Here is an 18,072-nt window from a genome sequence, read left to right on the forward strand (position 1 = left end):
TCAGTCCATACTTTACTGTACTCACAGCATTTTTGCCCTGATCTCGACAGGAACTGCATGTTTTGCATTCAATACACTGCCATCTCAAGGCTTTCACTCGAACTGTCAGTTCTGGCGAGAATTTCAAACAGGATGGATGACCTACAGGAAAGCAAGAAAGTGATACCAACAAAAACATTCCACTGCTGCTAATGCTCACAGATAGCTCACAGCAGTAACTGTTAATTATATAGTTCCATGTAGAATTTTGCTTATCCAGATACACCTTTTTTCAGATGCCTCTATTCCACTTATAACACAATAGTCTAGAAAGCAAATGACATGCCCACATACAAAAGCCCACCAAGATTATTTTTCATGACTGAGTTCTGTTTTATTGTAACGTAATATAACTAGTAATCATTACTACATTTTTAAAGAAACCTCCAGGAGTCAAATAAGCTGTTTGTGTCTTAGGTTAACCCAAGCATTTCCTCCTAGGACCATGAGATTCAGCTCAGCTAAATGTATCATATGTCACAGATGCGCAGTCCTCATACATACGGGTTGGTAGCAGTCACTACACTGAACTTTTCTGTCTCAGAAATTACTGTAGTTATTACTAGTAGCATCATAAGTAGTCACCTACCACTGTTGCCACAGTCGGCACAAGAAATGAGCTCTTCAGGTTTCTTCTCACGATTTTGCTCTTTTGTACCAAGGCAGAAACTGCAGATTGGAATTGGTTCAGCAACCGGCTAGGAGAGAAAAACAAACAATAAAACCACTGAGTATACCAAGGGAGCAAATTGTATAATATGCAAAATCATGCAGGCGTTATATTGCATGTGAATAGTATGCAATGCACACTGTGTCTCACAGACGCTAGTTGGTTCTCACCACACAGTAAATACTGCATGAACAGTAACCTCATGAGAAATTAGAACACCCAAAGACATGAGAAATAATCCCAGGTACAAAGGAAAGAATAGAATTGCAGGACTTGAAGAAACTTGGAAAAATGAGGGCTGTAAATTAATTGAATGCAAAAATCAGAGTGTTGATGTCTTAATTTGTCACTAAATGAATAAACTATGAGGTGATGCACAAATAATCCTAGAACACAGTAGCCTTAAAAATTCCCATTGTGTATCCAGAAAGCTGGAGTGGAATTCTCAAAAGCTCTTACAATATATTACCTGGGATTAAATGTATTATGGAACTACTACAACTGTAGCACTATTAACATGTGTATGAAAAATTAAAACAAAAGGAAGTTCTTGTGTAAAATATAAATCTGCTGCTTAGCATTCAAAACAGCAGACAAAAAGGTTTGTCCTCTCTGGAAAAGTTTGTGGGATTTAAACATTAGGTAGGAAAAAAAGTCATATTTCAGATGACAACAAATTCGTAAAATCACAGATGTTAACTAGCCAACAATACATTTAACCTGAAATAAATAGGTTTTTAGGCCAAAGGACTGATATTCTGTGACAGCCTCCTCAAACAAGCAATGAATGCAATGAACTGATTGGTTTTAAAGTGACACTTGATCAACGAATGTGAGGGAAAGGGCAGTCTTATCTCCAGTAATATTAAGTGCTGGATTATGTAATTCTTTCTAATCCAATTCTGCGCTTTCTAAGAAAATTCTACAAGTTACAGTTATACAAAATTTGCCTGAAAACATGCTATAGTCTAACTTTTTTCATTCCATTGTTTTAAACGTGATTCTAGCACCCTTTTTTATTTTTGCATGCACACACAAAATAAAATTTGGCTTATATCATTGCTCCTAAAACTGTATTATGTTACTGTTTTTATTTTCACACATCTTTTTCAAATTATATTATGCAACTAAACACAGATGTACTGTTAAAGAACATAAGTATATGCCAAAAATACTTCAACAAGTCTTTATCCTGGCTAAGCCAAAGCTCCATCCAGCATAGTTCCTTGCCGAAATCAGGTTGGTTTGTTTATACTGCAGTAACACAAGAAGAAGTTTCAAGCCACGTTTACGTTGGTGTACAGATCCAGTACACTTGCAGACTGAGCTGTGCTCCTCAAAACATCCACTAGATGGAGGATATCAGAATACCTTAGGAAAATCACTGCGTCAGAGCTAAGCCACACAACATGGAACTACTTGGGAATGACAGCCTAACATTCCTCAGCCTGAATGCAAGTGGTTATCCTAGCTTTCAGCTAAGTCCAGGAAGATGTTTAAGCTTAAAATTACTATGAAAACACCTGACAATCAACGTATTTCAGTATGAAACGTATCCATAGGCTGAAGTTTAGAAACCCCAGAACAACTTTGGCATGTTCATTCATCCTTTATATTTGTCCAAATATCAGCACAGTCAGAATAGATAAATAGTAAGTCTCTTGAGCATCTTTTAAATAAATTGTAACATCCACTGTAAGCACAGTTTTGCTAGACGTAGACTTAGTGAACATAACATTTCACATCCCAGAATCATGTTTCTCTCTCACTTCAGAAAAGTTTATTTCAGTCTCAGCGCATGATAAATTTTCATACAGAATCTCAACTATGCTGTAACAGCCCTTCAGACTGAAGGGAAAGATGAACATGCATTCTTACTAATAGTGAGTCTTTACTGTAATTGAACAGTAGATAGCAACAATTTCCCTGCATCCATGGTTAAAACATATTTGCTGACATAAGCAGTTTTCTGATTCCCAATTTAAGAGTTAAGATCCTTTGGAATGTTAAAGTTGCACTATCAAATGCTAAACATTACATCTGGTATCAAAGCAACGAAGCAGAACAAAGGTGAAGAGCCATGACCAAAACATTCATATTACTCAACATTCTTTTGCAGGCTTCAAAGTTACAAACTCAAAGCAGCAATAATTAAGACTGCCAAAGACACAAAAAGAAAATATGACCCCCAAAAAGCAGCAAATCCTTGCTCAAACTACAGAAGAATCCAGACACTGTAATAGAAAGAACACCAAATGTATTTGTTTTCTTTTAAAGACAAGAGAGACAATATACTTTCAAAACTGAAATCTACATAAAACCTCAATCTAAATTGCTTACATATCTCAAAAAAAAAAAAAATCAACACCATTTATGGCTTTAGTTCAAAGGGCTGTGAAATGAGTTAATTCGTAGACTTGAAATAAGCCTAAGGTACTGCTCTGCAAATCTGGACATACAGAATCATATTGGTGATTATAACTATTCAGAAGGCTATCAGCATGTAGTTTCAATTACTATTGAAACAGGTTGCTACAGCCCCTGGGGAAGTTATATAGCTTGAAAACTGACTCCCTCACAAATTTGTGAAAGCAGCCTCCTGGCAAAGCCGGAGCATTCACAGTTTCCAGGAAAGAAGTAAACTCTTTCGCATATCCTCTGTGGATACAACCTTTGCAAGCAATTTATTTCAAAGAGAACCGTATGGGGCATCTGTACAGTCAAAGTTAGTCTCTCTGATCTCCTCTGGCCAATCTCTCTGCATACCCTGTTCGTTCCCACAGTCCATCGAATTTGGGTGCCCAACATAGTCACTTTCTAGCTTTGAACGAATCAGATCAAACACTGACCTTCACAAATTCAATGTTTCCTGCATTTACCACCTATGACAAGCTGCAAACACATACTTACCCAGAAATAGCAAGCAAACCAGTTTGGGTGGTGGTGGGGGAGATAGGTGATAAAGAATAAGATATTATTAGAGTGCAAAATGCTTTCAAAATGTTTTAGAATAATTTATTAAATTAGAATGATTTTGAATGGAGATAAGGCTGCTACTCCTCCAAAGCTTCTGTGTGAGACAGCATTATGCTAAGGATGGGGAGATCTCACTGCTGCTGTGTTTGTTCAGCAAAGAACATCCTGGCAAGTGAAAAACGCAAGCACACAATGAGAGTCGTGAAAGTAAGACTGGAAGCAGCCAGCTCAGTTTCATCCAGCAAATTTTTGGCAGACTTTCAACTCCTTCTGCTGTTTTTCTCACAAGAACATCTATCTCTGTGATGTCACCAGACTAAGCGAGGGAGGGAGCCAGAACAAACGAGGCTGTCAGCCTGTAAGACGTTGTCAGCCTCTCAGCACATGTTGTTACTATACAAAGGATGTCTAGAAACCAAACGTGCTCTGTGCAGGCTGTATCCCCTCCTAAAGGCGACTTCAGAGAAGTGCCTACAAAGAATCCCCAAACACTTCAGTTTTGGCCAATCCATCTGCTTTGTTGTCTTCTTAATTCAGGGAAATTGACTTAGGAAGCTACTCAAAATTGACAGAAAAGCCTCTATAGCATACTTGTCAGCCTGCTCTGTCAGTGGTCATCATCAGTAATCTGAACACACTTCGCTTCCCGCAGACATTTCAGTGCCATCAGCCACTCATTAGATACCAGGACTGTCTTTGCCCCCATCACACACGTGCTTATTGCAGTGACCGGTTGGGATCAAGTAGGTGTGAAATTAAAGCCAGAGTGAAAGAAATGCACACAGAACACATCAGTTCTCCAGAGAGAGAATCTGCCACAACAAGTATTTACAGCACCATGCCCACTACTGTGCATTCATTTCCTAGCTGAAAGTTACCACCGAGGAGCACTGGCAGATGGCTTCTTAAAATTCATGCTAGGTCATGAGCTTTTGTCTGTGTCCTGGTTTTGGCTGAGAGAGAGTTAATTTTCTTCCTAGTGGCTGGTATAGTGCTGTTTTGGGTTTAAGATGAAAATAATGCTGATAACACATGGATGTTTTAGTTGCTACTGAGCAGCACTTACGCAGACCCGAGGTGCTTTGCATTTCTTACCAGTACCACCCTGCCAGAGAGCAGATGGGGGTGCACAAGGAGCTGCAAGGGGACACAGCTGGGACAGCTGGCCGAGGGGATGTCCCACACCACAGGGCATCAGGCACAACAACGAACCATGGGGAAGTTGGCCAGGGGAGTGAGCGACCTGTTGCCTGTCAGGTTAAACCACAGCAGTCTGTTTTGAACAAGCAAAAAACCATTATGACCAGGTACTTCAAGCACCTGAAGCTGTTGGAAAAGTCTGCCTCAAACGCTGAAGCTACTGGAGGGAGCTGATGAACCAGAAAAGCCAGAAGGGAAGGACGATCTACACCACGTGAATAAAGTGATTTAAAACATGAGGGAACACGTTTCAGTGAGGAAGGCACCACGAAGCCCGGGTTCTACTCCATGCCTTTTGGGTTGGTGACTGGAGATGAAATTCATGTCAGTTCCGTGCCCCTGAACAGAATCAGAGCCACTGTTGTTTATATTACCACTGTAGTTTTACAGCTAACATTTTGTTGTTGTTGCCATATACAGCAAAAAAAATTAACTTGGGAAATGCTGTTCAGTAATATCAACTTGTGGCAGCAGTGGGCTCGATTTGCTTTTCGCCTGGTGAATCACTCAGCTTTCTTCTTCCACCTCAGCATTACCAAATCACAATTGTTAACATTCTCTGCAGACAGTATGGTGTGAAAATCATGAACCAACTTACAGTAAAAACAGAAATTCCTTAAAGCACTCTTTGTGCTCAAGAAAAGAAAGCTAAATATATCGCCATAGTCTTTCACGCGTCTATTAAAACAAGACAGGTATGTATGTCTGCCTCTGTCAATGGATATTTTGTCTCCACTACGCTAGGTCTCACTTAGAGAAGCATATTTATATAGCAGAATGCACAGCCTAAAACATGAGACAACATTAAAGTATGCGTAAGGGAAAAAAGTAGACAGTAGAAGTGACAAGTACGAAATACTGATCTCTCCAGAGGGGTCATTAAAAAAACAACAATGGACGTTCAAAACAAGTCTGCCGTTGTTGCCCCTGTTTGGGGAAGGACTGTTACAGAGCAAACATCAGAAATGCTTCTGAGAGTAAAGTGACATAACAGTGGGTAATAGCTTAGATATCAGGATGGCATCCACAGGCTGAATTCTATAGGACATCTGTAAGTCTATGGGAACAAAAATATTGTGGGTGCTAATTGAGGCTGACACTCAAACTGAAGAAAATGCTTTGCCGTTAGACATGCACAGAAGAAATTTATAAAACGTTATCTTGAAATATATAGATGCTCCACCATTAAGTAACTGTACCACAGCTAACTCCTCTAATGAGAGGATTAAAACCATTCAAGATCCGTACACCAGTCAGCATCATCTGTCAAGACTTCCTGCCTGCAAATTATTGAGGGGTGGGGAGACAACCACTTATGGAGAGAGGCTCAAATTTCCTCATTTGCAGCCAGAACGGTACTCGTTTCAGCTAGCTGTCTGGTTCAGGAACCTGGTGGCTCAAGCCACTGAGGTTCTCTTTACCCAAAGCTATTATCTAGAAGCTCTCTCACATACTTTGTCCCCATTTCCTAATTTTCAAGCAAGTAAAGAATGCCATAATCAGAACAACAGATGATTGTATCTCTCAATTTTAGATGAAAACTTATTCCTAAGATGTCATAGACTTCCACAAGTGCAAAAGCGCAACACGTGGCAACAGAATGGCAAACTGAAGTCTTAACTCCTCTCCCAGAGGACAGTTTGCATCCCACAATACTTGGGTTTTCAAAGAAAATAAGAAACTTCATTATTGACTTTAATTTCTAACAATAAAGAATTATTTTGGGGAATATACTTCTGTAAGCACCAAAGTAATTTCCATGCATAGAGTAAATAATTCCATCTTTAGACACCATACGCTGCTTTCCCTCAACATCAGCCACATCCCTAAAGGAAGGGAAAATAGTTTAGTTAGAAAAAAAAAAAAATGCAAACCAATAGATACTTAAAACAATGCAGCAGCCCACATAAACACACTAACAGAAAGTATAAAAGGAACTGTGAACAACAACTCACAGAGATACCAGTCACAGTTGATATTTGTAGTTTGCTCAGGATACCCACACAACTGCAATTATGGGACTGATGCCTACTCATTTTTTGAAGCTATACTGTCTTGAACTGGAGGAAGAAACAAAACAAAGCCAAACAAAACCTGCTCTGCATATAACCTACACTACCCAAATCCTCATCTTACAACATTCCTCACCGTGAGATTTAACAAAGTCCTATGTTCTTGACCCACAAAGCTCATTAGCATCAAACAACACCATTGGCATTTACCTGCATACCAAGACCCATAATTTGTTCTATTCCTTTTTCAAAAAAACACACTGAACTGATGTAGACATTGATAATTAAAAGTTTTGGTGATTCGTAAGTCTTCATAGAAACATATTTGAAAAGCTCAGTATTTTTTACCTGTAATTCATCATTCACACACAAGTCTGCAGAGAAATTAACTTCAACAGGAACTCAAAACAAGAAAATAGACTATCAGTGGGATTTTGTTTGCTATGCGTGAGCACTATTTTTGGATACCCTTCTTCCTCCGTTCTTTTCAATCTCACTACAAGCCCAGGTTTACCACAACAGCAGCAACAATGGGAAGATTGACAGATTCTTGGACAATGAAACCAGCAACGAGCTACAACTCCTCATCCAGTGCACAAGACAGTATTTGTAGTTCAGGGAAATGCACTCACATAGCCAGAAAAAACGACAGGGGTATAGAAGGTAAGGCAGATTTACATTACAAGTAAAGAAAAAACCACTAAATAGGTGAAACGAAGACTAACATGACATGAGTCATTAGAATAAGTTTAGTTTGCAACTCCTTCAAGAGGCAGCAGGAACGGAGCAGAGCTACCCACCTACAGGACAGAGGTCAAGGGACTGCAATCTGTCACACATAGGATTTGTCTACCAGATTTTCTGCTGATTGCCGATCTGTGCTTACTGTAAGAACACAGAACCCACCTTTTGACTAAAATGATGTGACTTCATTTAATATTTATAGCTTTTTCTGCTGTTTTTCCCTACCACCGCTGTAAGATAAAATCACTGGGACACTAGGGAAGGGCACAGAGAAAGTTACCTGCTGTCATTTTCCCTGTTGTTTCTTCCCCTCTTACGTAGCAGAGCTAACTCTGGAATAAAGCTGGCGTTTATTTAGCTATGTTCTCCATCATCCACCCTCCCTGTCTGTCCGTACTTCAGAGCTCTGTAGTTAAAAGGTTCTTTTACTAACCAAACTTCGGAGATGTGTCTTTCCATACCTAACAAACACCAGCACAGAAAGCACTAACAACAGGGATTCAGCCAACTTCATTCTCTTTGGACAGGTACCCTATATTCAGCTGTGTCAGAGCATACCGTTACAAACACCTCCCCCTCAGCAGCACCCCACTGAGGTACATACTCCATTACAACATCTGATGTCTTTCCACAGTAAAACCTTTAAAACCTTCGCCTTTAAGTTACCAATGCTCCAAATTCTGCAGACCGCGTCTTGGTATCTTTCTGCATCATTTTGTCGTAAAGGCATCGTCCCATAGCATCCACGAGAGTAAGTTTCTGTTTCTGTTTGTTCTATCATGAGCTACTTCACTTGTTCATTCATCAAGTTAATCAAGTTCAAGGTAATTTTTCAACACTTGGATTTCCAGAGTTACAGGGTACAGACAGAGGCCATCTGTTATCAACCACCATTTTTTTTTTAACCAGAGCTAAAATCTTTGCTACCAACGAGCCAGCTGGGAGAGAGCAAATCCTAATCCTTCTCCAGCTGGGAGCAAAGCTTGAAGAGCACCTGTGGAGAATGAGGGTGAGCTCTCAAAACGTAATTACAGTGCCCTGGCTGCAGATCCTTTGTGTACTCCACCCAAAACAAACCAATCCACAAATAACTTCCTCCCCACTTATGGGACAGTTCTTTGCTTTAAGACATGGAATTAACAGGTATTAATCTAAAACTGGCACAATATAGCAACAGCTACTGGATGTTTAATGGCCCAAACAACTATGATGCCCTCAAAGCATGTAAACTTTCTGAAAAGAAGCAACATAAATACAGCGAGGGCACAAAGGGATCTAGAATCAGTATTTGCAATAGGAAAAGCCTAAAGGATGGGTATTTATAATAACCCCCCAGTTAAAATGATTGGTAAGTACTGGCATATAAATAGCAGCATACAACTAGGAGGCAGACATGCCAAAAGAACATGCAGGACAGCAGCAGAGGGAATCTGTTCTAAATATTCCTCCTATTTTTCAGCTAGAGAAGTTCTCGCCATTTTTTTCCTCCAGGAAACACTTGGAGAATGTTTTTATACTCTTAGCTGTACTGCAGGACAATATTTAGCTATTTACCTACAGCCCTCTGCAGTTTAAATGGCATAGAAAGCCATTTCAGTGTGAATGCAGATCAATTAACACTATTAGTATTTTCCTTACAGTTACAGAAAAAATGGTGCCACTGTTGTCCTGAGATCACAATTCAAATGCTCTGGAAACATTTACCATGCACATCAATTATTCCAATGACCCTTTCATGAGTTGTCTTAACATAACTTTTTATAATAACAATTTCACAAAAAATCTGACAGAATTTTGACCTGTGCTCTAGAACAAGTGTTGACAAAACAGAGGTAGAGCAAACTGTTTCCATGTAGTGCCTCCAGCCTCAAGGCTTACTACAGTTCAGTTCCACACAACCACGTACCAGGAAAGAGAGTTCTTTGCTTGTAAACAGTACTAAATGTTGTATTGTGGCAAACTTCCTGTACTGTAGTAACTTTTGCATTGTGGTAATATTGTACTAAATACTAAACAGTACTCGGTAACCGTAGCAACACCACAAAAAAAAAAAAATAATCAAGCACAGACCACGTGAAGGGTTAAGTTTTATTCCTATTTAAGTTATTACTATTGTTGTTTACAGCGAATGGATAAGCAGAATACACAGGGTAAAGAAAATTACTTTGGCATTCTGGCAAAAACAGCTTTAGCTTTTCTCAAAAAGTGCTTCATTAATGAGGTAACAGATTACCTGATTGTTTTTGTTGTTTGTTTTGTTTTTAAACACAAACACTACATCGTGATGTCTTGCACCTCCAGTAGTTTTTGACTGAACTTGGAATTCAGGCTGTGGCTGGGTTCCTCCTGCTAGCCATCATATTATGCACATTTAAAAACACTCTAAATGGTTTTAAAAGAAGATGTACGCTGCAGTAAGGGGTGCCACAACATACCTTTTTTTTTTTTCCCTCCATCTTGAAATCATGAGTGTATTATTTTGTAGCATCTAAAGGGATTAGAAATTGTAGCTAATGTGCTATGATTCATATGTGTTACACAGATTACATTGTCTCCTGCTTTATGCCTTTGGAGTATTGGTATTTTACAGAAAGTGCCAAACTTTAAAATGATATGCCTTTCAGTTACCCATTTGCACAGTGCCAATGCTGTAAGACTTGAACTGGTAGGTAACAGATCCCTAGAGATAAAGGCTACCACACCAGCTAGAACTGTTCAAAAAGGCAACCCAGTGAGCATTTCTGTTTCAACTCTGTCCATCAGCTAAAACAAAACCAGCAGTTATCTGTTTCAAAGTTTCTGACCAAAAAAGCCTCCTGAAGTATTGCAGTCTCCCTGAAATGTTCTGAAGATGCGGCACACAACTGCTTGAGAAGTTTCCCACTATTGAGCATACAATACGCATTCGATAGCCACAAATAAAGTATATCAAATAAAGTGCCTATAAAAGAGACAAGTCAGTGTTTATTGTCCGGCAAATACAACTTTTTGCACTCAAGAGGAAGCCAAGAAATAAAGCTACCAGTGGCACAGATAAAGCAACGTTACAGCCGATTGCAAGGCCAACTCAACATCAAGGCCTCTGTGGCTCTGCCTGTTCACCACAGGGATGAGGACGGAGGTGACTGCTCTGTGCTGCCCCTGGTACTTCACTTGAGGTTCCTTCCCCCCCTAGCTACGGCTGAATTTCCCAGCACAGAGCATTAACTGACACCAACAATTTAATTTCATAGTAAGAAACTGGGCTACAAACGATACAAGCTGAGGAGCAAAACACCATTTGCTCTGTCTTTGCATTGGCTGCAGTAACCTCTGGCAGAGGTGCCTGGAGTCAGCACAAAAAGAGATCAACTGACTGCCATCCCAGCAGCACCTGCCCCAGAAATCACAAACAAGTATTGCTAATCCAAGGCATATCCAAGCAGTGGTGAAATAGCCCAGAAAGCTTCATCCAGATAGTCCCTAAGAACTTTCTGTATATTTTTTGTCAAGCCTTTCTATTCCCAAAGACATGTCAATACCCACCATATGGTAAAGCAGTATTAGTGTTTATTCCGTGTTTTTTTTTTGTTTGTTTGTTTTTTTAAAAAAAAACAACTCAGAAAAAGCATTTTTTAACATAATAATTTACAGGAAGTTTTAAGAAATAAAGCTGTTACTCTGAACAAATGCTAGACACAGCAATTTTTCCTTAAGAAAAAGGACTTTAAAGAGTAAAACCCTGTTTCAGTCTGCAAGTAGGCTAATTATACACAGAACAGAAGTGAGGAAACTTTGAAGAAATTTTTCATGTATATTTAGTCAGAGCTTCACAGCAGAAGTTGCCCTGTAGCTGTGGGATTAGGCAATTCAAAATTCAGCCTGTATAGTATTGCTTGTTCCCTACACATGTGAGAAGAAAAGTCTCTGATGGAGAGCGGACTCTGCAGAATGTTCTCTGCTCCACACTTATCACCTCCTTGGCTAACCTAAGGTGAGAGGCCTGACACCTCCTCACTTTCAGGTGTTCTGAGGGAATAGTGCTTACTGGGTACATAACCAAGAGGCAGCAACTCAACACAGTCTTCTCTTTCACTACAGTTTCTGCATGAACTCCCTTTACTTCTAGGTATTGCAACAACTTGCCATCCAGCCTCTTACTTTTCTTTCCAAAGCAGCAGTAGGCCCTGTGGATCTTACCAGCCTGGTACTGTTTATAGGACAGGTGACAAAGTCATTTCCAAAATTAAGTCCAAGATGTCCCAAGTAATACAATGCACATAATACAACTGCATGGAAGTGCATTTCCTATTTTACCTTCTAAACTATGGGAATACGAACAAAAAGAATAGGCCAGTTCCATTAAACTTGCATGTAAATTAAGCCACATTCAGCACTTAAAACTGAAATTAAAGACAAATTTTGTCAGCTCTTGTCACTAACAGGTCAGCAAGCTTCAGCACTGAACTCCGCCCATCAGCAAGTTTTGTTTTATTTGCTTGTTTTCATCCAAGTAGTGTTTTTTAGGCCAAGGATATCAAGACTTTATTGTCAGCAGCACGTCAGTATTACCTAGCAAACCATGGTAACTTGCTGTATTTTTGCCTGAATGCTGTAATGTGGTATTCACAGAACACAGAAAGAAAGACTTGAAAAAAAAAAAAAAAAAAAGTAATATTTACTAAACAAACTTCTATAGAACTACTTAAACTTTTAAAATTAAAATGTCAGCTTTCATAGATCTCCTACCACATAAGGATAATTTCATAATACACAGGAAAATATCCAGACCTGAATATTCACTTTTAGGCATCTAAACTAAGTGGTACTACCAAACACGGACAGGTAAGCACTTGCAGCTGATAGGAAGCTGTACAGATAGGAAACAAAGAAATATTTTACCTTTAAGGATTATAAATTTCGATCATATGAATACCCAAAGAGTTCTTTAAAGGACGTTAAAGACCAAACAGTGCAAGGTTAAAAGATAATGACAGTGAGTATGAGAAAGGTCATTAGGATTTCTCAGATTTGGGAGGCGAAGGGTTTGTTCACATTGTTACCAGACTGTTCTAAGAACCAGAGAAACATGGCAGTGATATTCCTGAAGAATTTGGTCTACGTGATTCCATGAAAGAAAACAAACAACCTCACCAGTCTCAAGAACCAAGTAAAAAAAAAAAAAATAATTACTATACCATATACATGTAAGCCTTCTGCACACGCATAACTGGCTGAGATTTAACACAAGACAGAGTGCAGAAAAACTATCACATAGGGTCTGCATTAAGAAAGAAGTGTGTTAAAATTCTTGTAGAATAGGAATGATCTTTTGGCTTCCTCTGACTTGCCAATTAATGCTGACAAAATTTACATATAGATGTTTTAATACAGTATCTTCTAAATGACTCAAGAAACTAGTAAGAAAATCAACATGGTTTACACAGCACAAAAATGGTATGTGAAGAGCAGAAATCTAGGGTCTTATTTCAAAGGATAAACAAAAAAAAAGATCAGAATTTAATGAAGAAATCCCTTGCAAGGTTTCCACTATAGTTACTGTTTAAAAGTTTACAGCACATAACACCTTCTATTGTTATTAACAGCCCTTTTATTGTTCAAGCTGCTCAGACCTGAGCAGGTAGAGAGGAAATAAGAAGCATATCTAACTGCCCCAAACATACATACCTTGTGCATGTTTATTTTTCTATGCACGTGCACACACAAGAAATTGACACACATATTTCACCAGGGGACAGAAATGAACTCCAAACCAAACTCAGTATTTACGGTAGCTCACGTTATCACTCATATGCCCTGTTCTATGAAAAAAACAGGAAACAATCTGAAAGAATATCAGATTGTCCATCACAAGACTGATTAGGCTGTGAAACACAGTGTTAATAATAATAAGCACAGCTAATATTTTCTGCTGTTACTACCACTCTCAGTTCAGCTCCCACGTGTACCAGGCTTGTTTATAATCAGTTTTCATTACCAATTTTATTACGGATACAGTTGTAGTAGTACACAGGAAACATATCTAGGCAGAGTACTTGAGGAAGCTGCTGGAATTTTCAACATATTGTTACTTAATCATACATTCCACCAGCATGCAACACAGCCTGCTGACTAGCAAGTACTCCGTCCCCAGAAGAACTTGCACAGTTAAATGAAGACTTCTGAGAATCTTTACCAGTGATAAAGCAGATACTCAGATTTAAGGGGAAGACTCCTACAGTAGTTTCACCTCTTCAAACCCTACTAGATCATAAACAAGCCCTCTCACTGGAGAGTGAACCTAATTAGTAAAAAACCATGATCAGCACACTCAAAAACTTCACCACTGAAGGTGACAACAACAACAAAAAAATCCTATCACTGTTGATGAAATATCTATTACATATAGAAAAAGTAATTTTCTAGTACTAGAAGTCCTGAAGATTTGTAGTACAAAGATATGAATTAGTGGCAAACTGATGTTCAATAAACAAAGGCAGACTTCAGTTTTACTCTACTCCCACAGCAGCATAACAAGGACAGGAAAGATACTGGTGGTATCAGTTTCACTCCAACAACTTGATCTCGAGGTTGGAGTGGAGGGTCAGAGACTTTAAGCATGCAGAAAGATGGAAGAAAGTGGAAAAAGAAAACATGAAAATAAAAGAAAACACCAGAAAAGTGCCTTGGTTTGTATAATGAACTACATTCAAGGATGGGCACGAGGCACACAGAAGAGAGTACAAGTCTACGATTGTTCATTACAACATTTCCTTTGCTCTCTACATCTTCTGATTTCGCTCCTCATTTCAACTGCTATATCCTATGCGTCTTCTCTTTATATTTCACAACAAAGCCGTATGGGGACAGAAACCGAATCCTTCACTGCAAACACTTAAAGCCTCTATGACAAGGTTAGGCAGCAATTGCTCGTCAGCACTTTGTAATGTTACCTGTGTTCAGATAAGCAGCTGCATAATAATATGAAATTTTATGTTTTATGTAAAATATGAAAAAAATAAAATGAATAAGCAGTCAAATAAAAATGTGAAAATAAGACAATCTCGTTTGCTTTTCAAATCCACACCCTACCTTAAAAATAGGGGGCTTACTTCCTCAGGTTCAGTAACATAACTGTATAATAAGCCTGTCAGCATCCATTCAGCTCTGCTGTACCAAAACGCCAGCTTTTTGGTCGCAGTTTTCAGGTCCAAGGTACAAATTATCACCTATTCAAGTTTCACTGATCATGCTTAGAAATTTGAACAGAGTAGGATCCTCAAAGCATATTCAGCATTTCAACCTTACAAGATGCAAGTTAGACAAATTGACTTCAAATTGTGACTCTGCACTGATATATTCCATCAAATACACAAATAGGTTCACGTAAATTGGGCCTTACCTTATCCTTTTCATGGGGAAGCAGACACACTGGAGGCAGACAGGAAAGAGACTCAAAACTCTCCTTCCCTTCAGCATTAGTGGTTGCTTTAGTGTTGAGTTGGTACAGAGGTCCATCTTTAAGGAGCCTACCATGGCCAACAGCACGTTTGACAGCTAATCGCAATTGCTGGTGAAAAACGGAGGCAGCGCTACCTCCAAATAATGCAGACACATCTTTCTGACCTTTCAGAAAGCGCTCAATGTTTTTCAGGGATGAGCCGCTAGACTCACCCAAGCCCTCAATTGCCCGTTTGATAAGTTTATTCCAGTCCACGTTTGGTTTACCATCCAACTTTCCATGGTTCCGGGGCTTTGGAAGTGCTATTCTCCCAGGATTATCAGGATCCTTGTAGGAGTTGAGACCCTTGTTGGAGACTTTTAAAATAGTTCCATCTTTAACACTCAACTCTAACTGTTCCAGAACAGTTTTGCGGTCCAAACCATGTGATGAAGACACTGCATTGCATATCCTCTCCTCTGAAGGACGCTGTTTTTGCTTCTTTACCTTTTTGATTGCCTCCAAAATCCACTCCGTATACAGCGGGTTGGCGAGTTTTACCATGGTGAAGAATTCTGTATATCCATAGAGTCGTTATCCTTTATCCCGATGCTGAACAAGTTTCACACGATGGGAAAACAGATTCTCGGATGATGGGAAACAGCTAACCATAGCATACACGTTTTCTGTTCTGAATTACTCCTCCTTTCTCAAACATCAGTTGTTTTCACACTGCAGAGAAGAAAGCAAAACTATTAGAAATTTCCTCGTTCTTTCCGATAAGTCCCATAATAAATTCCAAGAATGTTTTTCCACAAAGGTAGGAAGATTTCAACAAGTCTCACCTCAGCTTCTAGCCTGCACACTCACAATCAGAAGAACTGTAACATTAAGCCTGGAAGAGAGCAAGAAGAGAGATATTTCCAGTGAACCGTTAAAAAAAATAGCAGCCAACATTAATTCATTACACACACTGCAGAGTTTTAATCCATTACTACAATTCTGTTACACTGAAGTAATAATTAAGATTCTGTCTTCACTGCTAATAAAAAATGGTTTAACACTGCAATAACTAATTCCATACAACCCAGAGGAAAAAAAAAAAAGCACACCTTTTTAATTTCAATCCATAAGTTAGCATAAACCCTACACAAGTTTTATATCACTGCTGAGCACAACCTACTTTACCATTAAAAAAATACACCAGGATCTTATACAAATCACGAGCAAAAAAAAAAAACAAAACACAGTCAAAACCCAACGAAACAAAAGAAAACAAACCAGCAGCTCTCTTCATTTTTGCACATGGAAGACACTGCCTGAAACTTGAATAGAAAGCAGTAGCAATAATCAAGAGTCTTGAGCAAACAGTAAGGAACTTTCAGAACTCTTCCAAGAGCGTAATCATAGGTCTGACTCCCTCCCGCTAAGAAAAGCTATGACAGTTGTTCCATCAAGAAAAAAAGTGAAGAAACACAGCTTGAGACTGTAATTAAACGTTTCACTTCCAAAGAGTGTAGAAAAGAAGACTACAACATTATAACCTTTCATAGATGAGGCACACTGAAAACACTTGAGCACAAAGTAACAGGTGACCCTACAAATGAAAAACAAATGCTTATGTCATTGCTAATTAAAGGTGCAGATGGAAGGGTAGGAGGCTCTACTTCACAGCCCTCAGTTCTCTTTAACAAAGACTTTTTCTTAGCATGATAACAGTACACTGTGCTGAAGTTCTACTGTAAAAGTACACTATCCCTGAAGAATTTGTAAACTGTTTATTAAACGGATAATGACTTTCCTGCAAGGGAAGTTTTAGTCATCAGCTAGTCGTTAACACGGTTCTCTTCCATTCTGCTTTCTAGTAAGTATTCAAGAATTTATCAGCACACAAAACGCATTTGCATACAGGCATCAGACTCAACTGCGCAGCTCCAGGCATCCAATACTAGAAAGATTCGGAACTCCCGTTCAGCCCAGGGGGGCCGCGGCACTCGCCCGGAGCTCTGTTTCCGTTGGCCTTTCTGTTTTTTGCACCCCGCCAACAACAAACGCGAAGGGAAGCGCGGACCGAGAGACCCGCCCGCCTGGCGAGGCCGGGCCGCGCTCCCGAGGGGGGGGGGGGGGGGGGGGGGCTCCGGCCGGCGCTACGCGAGGGCTCCGGGCGGCGGCGGCGGCGCTGCCCCCGGCGGGGCTCCGTGCCCGGCGCGTTACGTAACCGCCCGGCCGGGCCGAGGCGACGCGGGGCCGGTGCCGGCGGCGGGGCCGAGCGCTCCCTGCACCTGCTGCCGCTCAGCCCCGGCCCTCCCTCGGGCGGCCCGCCTCGGCCGCGGGACTCGCGCCGGAGGGCTCGGGGCGAGCGGGCCGCTCCCCCACCCCCACCCGCACCCCCATCCCCCCGCGGCCGGCCGAGCCCCGCGCCGCCTCCGAGCGCCCGGCAGCGGGGGCGGCGCAGCCCAGCGCCTCGCACCGGCTCGGCCGGGCCCGCGCCCGCCTCCGCCTCCCCGCCTTTCCCCGCGCCGGGGTCGGAGCGCGCCTCGCCCCGCGCCCCCCCCCCCCCGGCCCGCGCCGCCGCCTCATCCGCGCCGAGCCGCGGCCGCCGCCGCCCCGGGGGGAAGGCCCGGCGGGCTCCGGAGCGGCGGGCGGCCGGGGCCGGGCCTGGCGCACAGCGGCGGCGGCGGGGCCGGAACAGGCCGCGAGCCTGGTGCGCTCGGCGGGCCTTCCCCTTCCAGCGGCCGGCGGGCTCGCCGCCCGCCCGCGCGGCCCCCGGCGCCGGGCAGCCGAGCCGGGGCGGTCCCGGCAGCGCTCCTTACCGAGGCCCGCGAGAGACGGGAACCGAGAAGCCGAGGCCGAGCGGCGGCGAAGCCCGAAACTGACACGGCGGCCATCTTGGGTCCGGAGCTCTGCGGCGGGGGGAGGGGGTGCGCGAGGGGAACAGCCCGCGGCGGGGGGAGGGGGCGTGCTCAGGGAACAGCGCGGCGGGCGGGGGCGGCCGCGGCACCGCCGGGAGG

The 18,072-nt window shown here is 41.6% G+C and overlaps 1 protein-coding gene across 2 annotated transcripts in view; it reads right to left on the minus strand.

Moving 5' to 3' along the window:
- Positions 1-17,997, minus strand: part of KAT6A (lysine acetyltransferase 6A) — a 39,357-nt gene extending 21,360 nt beyond the window's left edge. The window contains exons 1-5 of one of the 2 annotated variants that reach the window (XM_084499598.1): positions 17,875-17,997; positions 15,907-15,956; positions 15,023-15,793; positions 629-737; positions 26-141 (exon numbers count right to left, since the gene is read on the minus strand). In XM_084499598.1, the coding sequence (XP_084355724.1) occupies positions 26-141; positions 629-737; positions 15,023-15,625 (828 nt within the window). In that variant the 5' untranslated portion in view covers positions 15,626-15,793; positions 15,907-15,956; positions 17,875-17,997. Of the gene's footprint in view, positions 1-25; positions 142-628; positions 738-15,022; positions 15,794-15,906; positions 15,957-16,970; positions 17,109-17,874 lie in introns of those variants that run through there. The other variant, XM_084499599.1, reaches the window with a different exon arrangement.
- Between the last annotated feature and the right edge of the window lie 75 nt (positions 17,998-18,072).

This window comes from Aythya ferina (genome assembly GCF_964211825.1).
Source record: "Aythya ferina genome assembly, chromosome: 27".
Classification (NCBI taxonomy): Eukaryota; Metazoa; Chordata; class Aves; order Anseriformes; family Anatidae; genus Aythya; species Aythya ferina.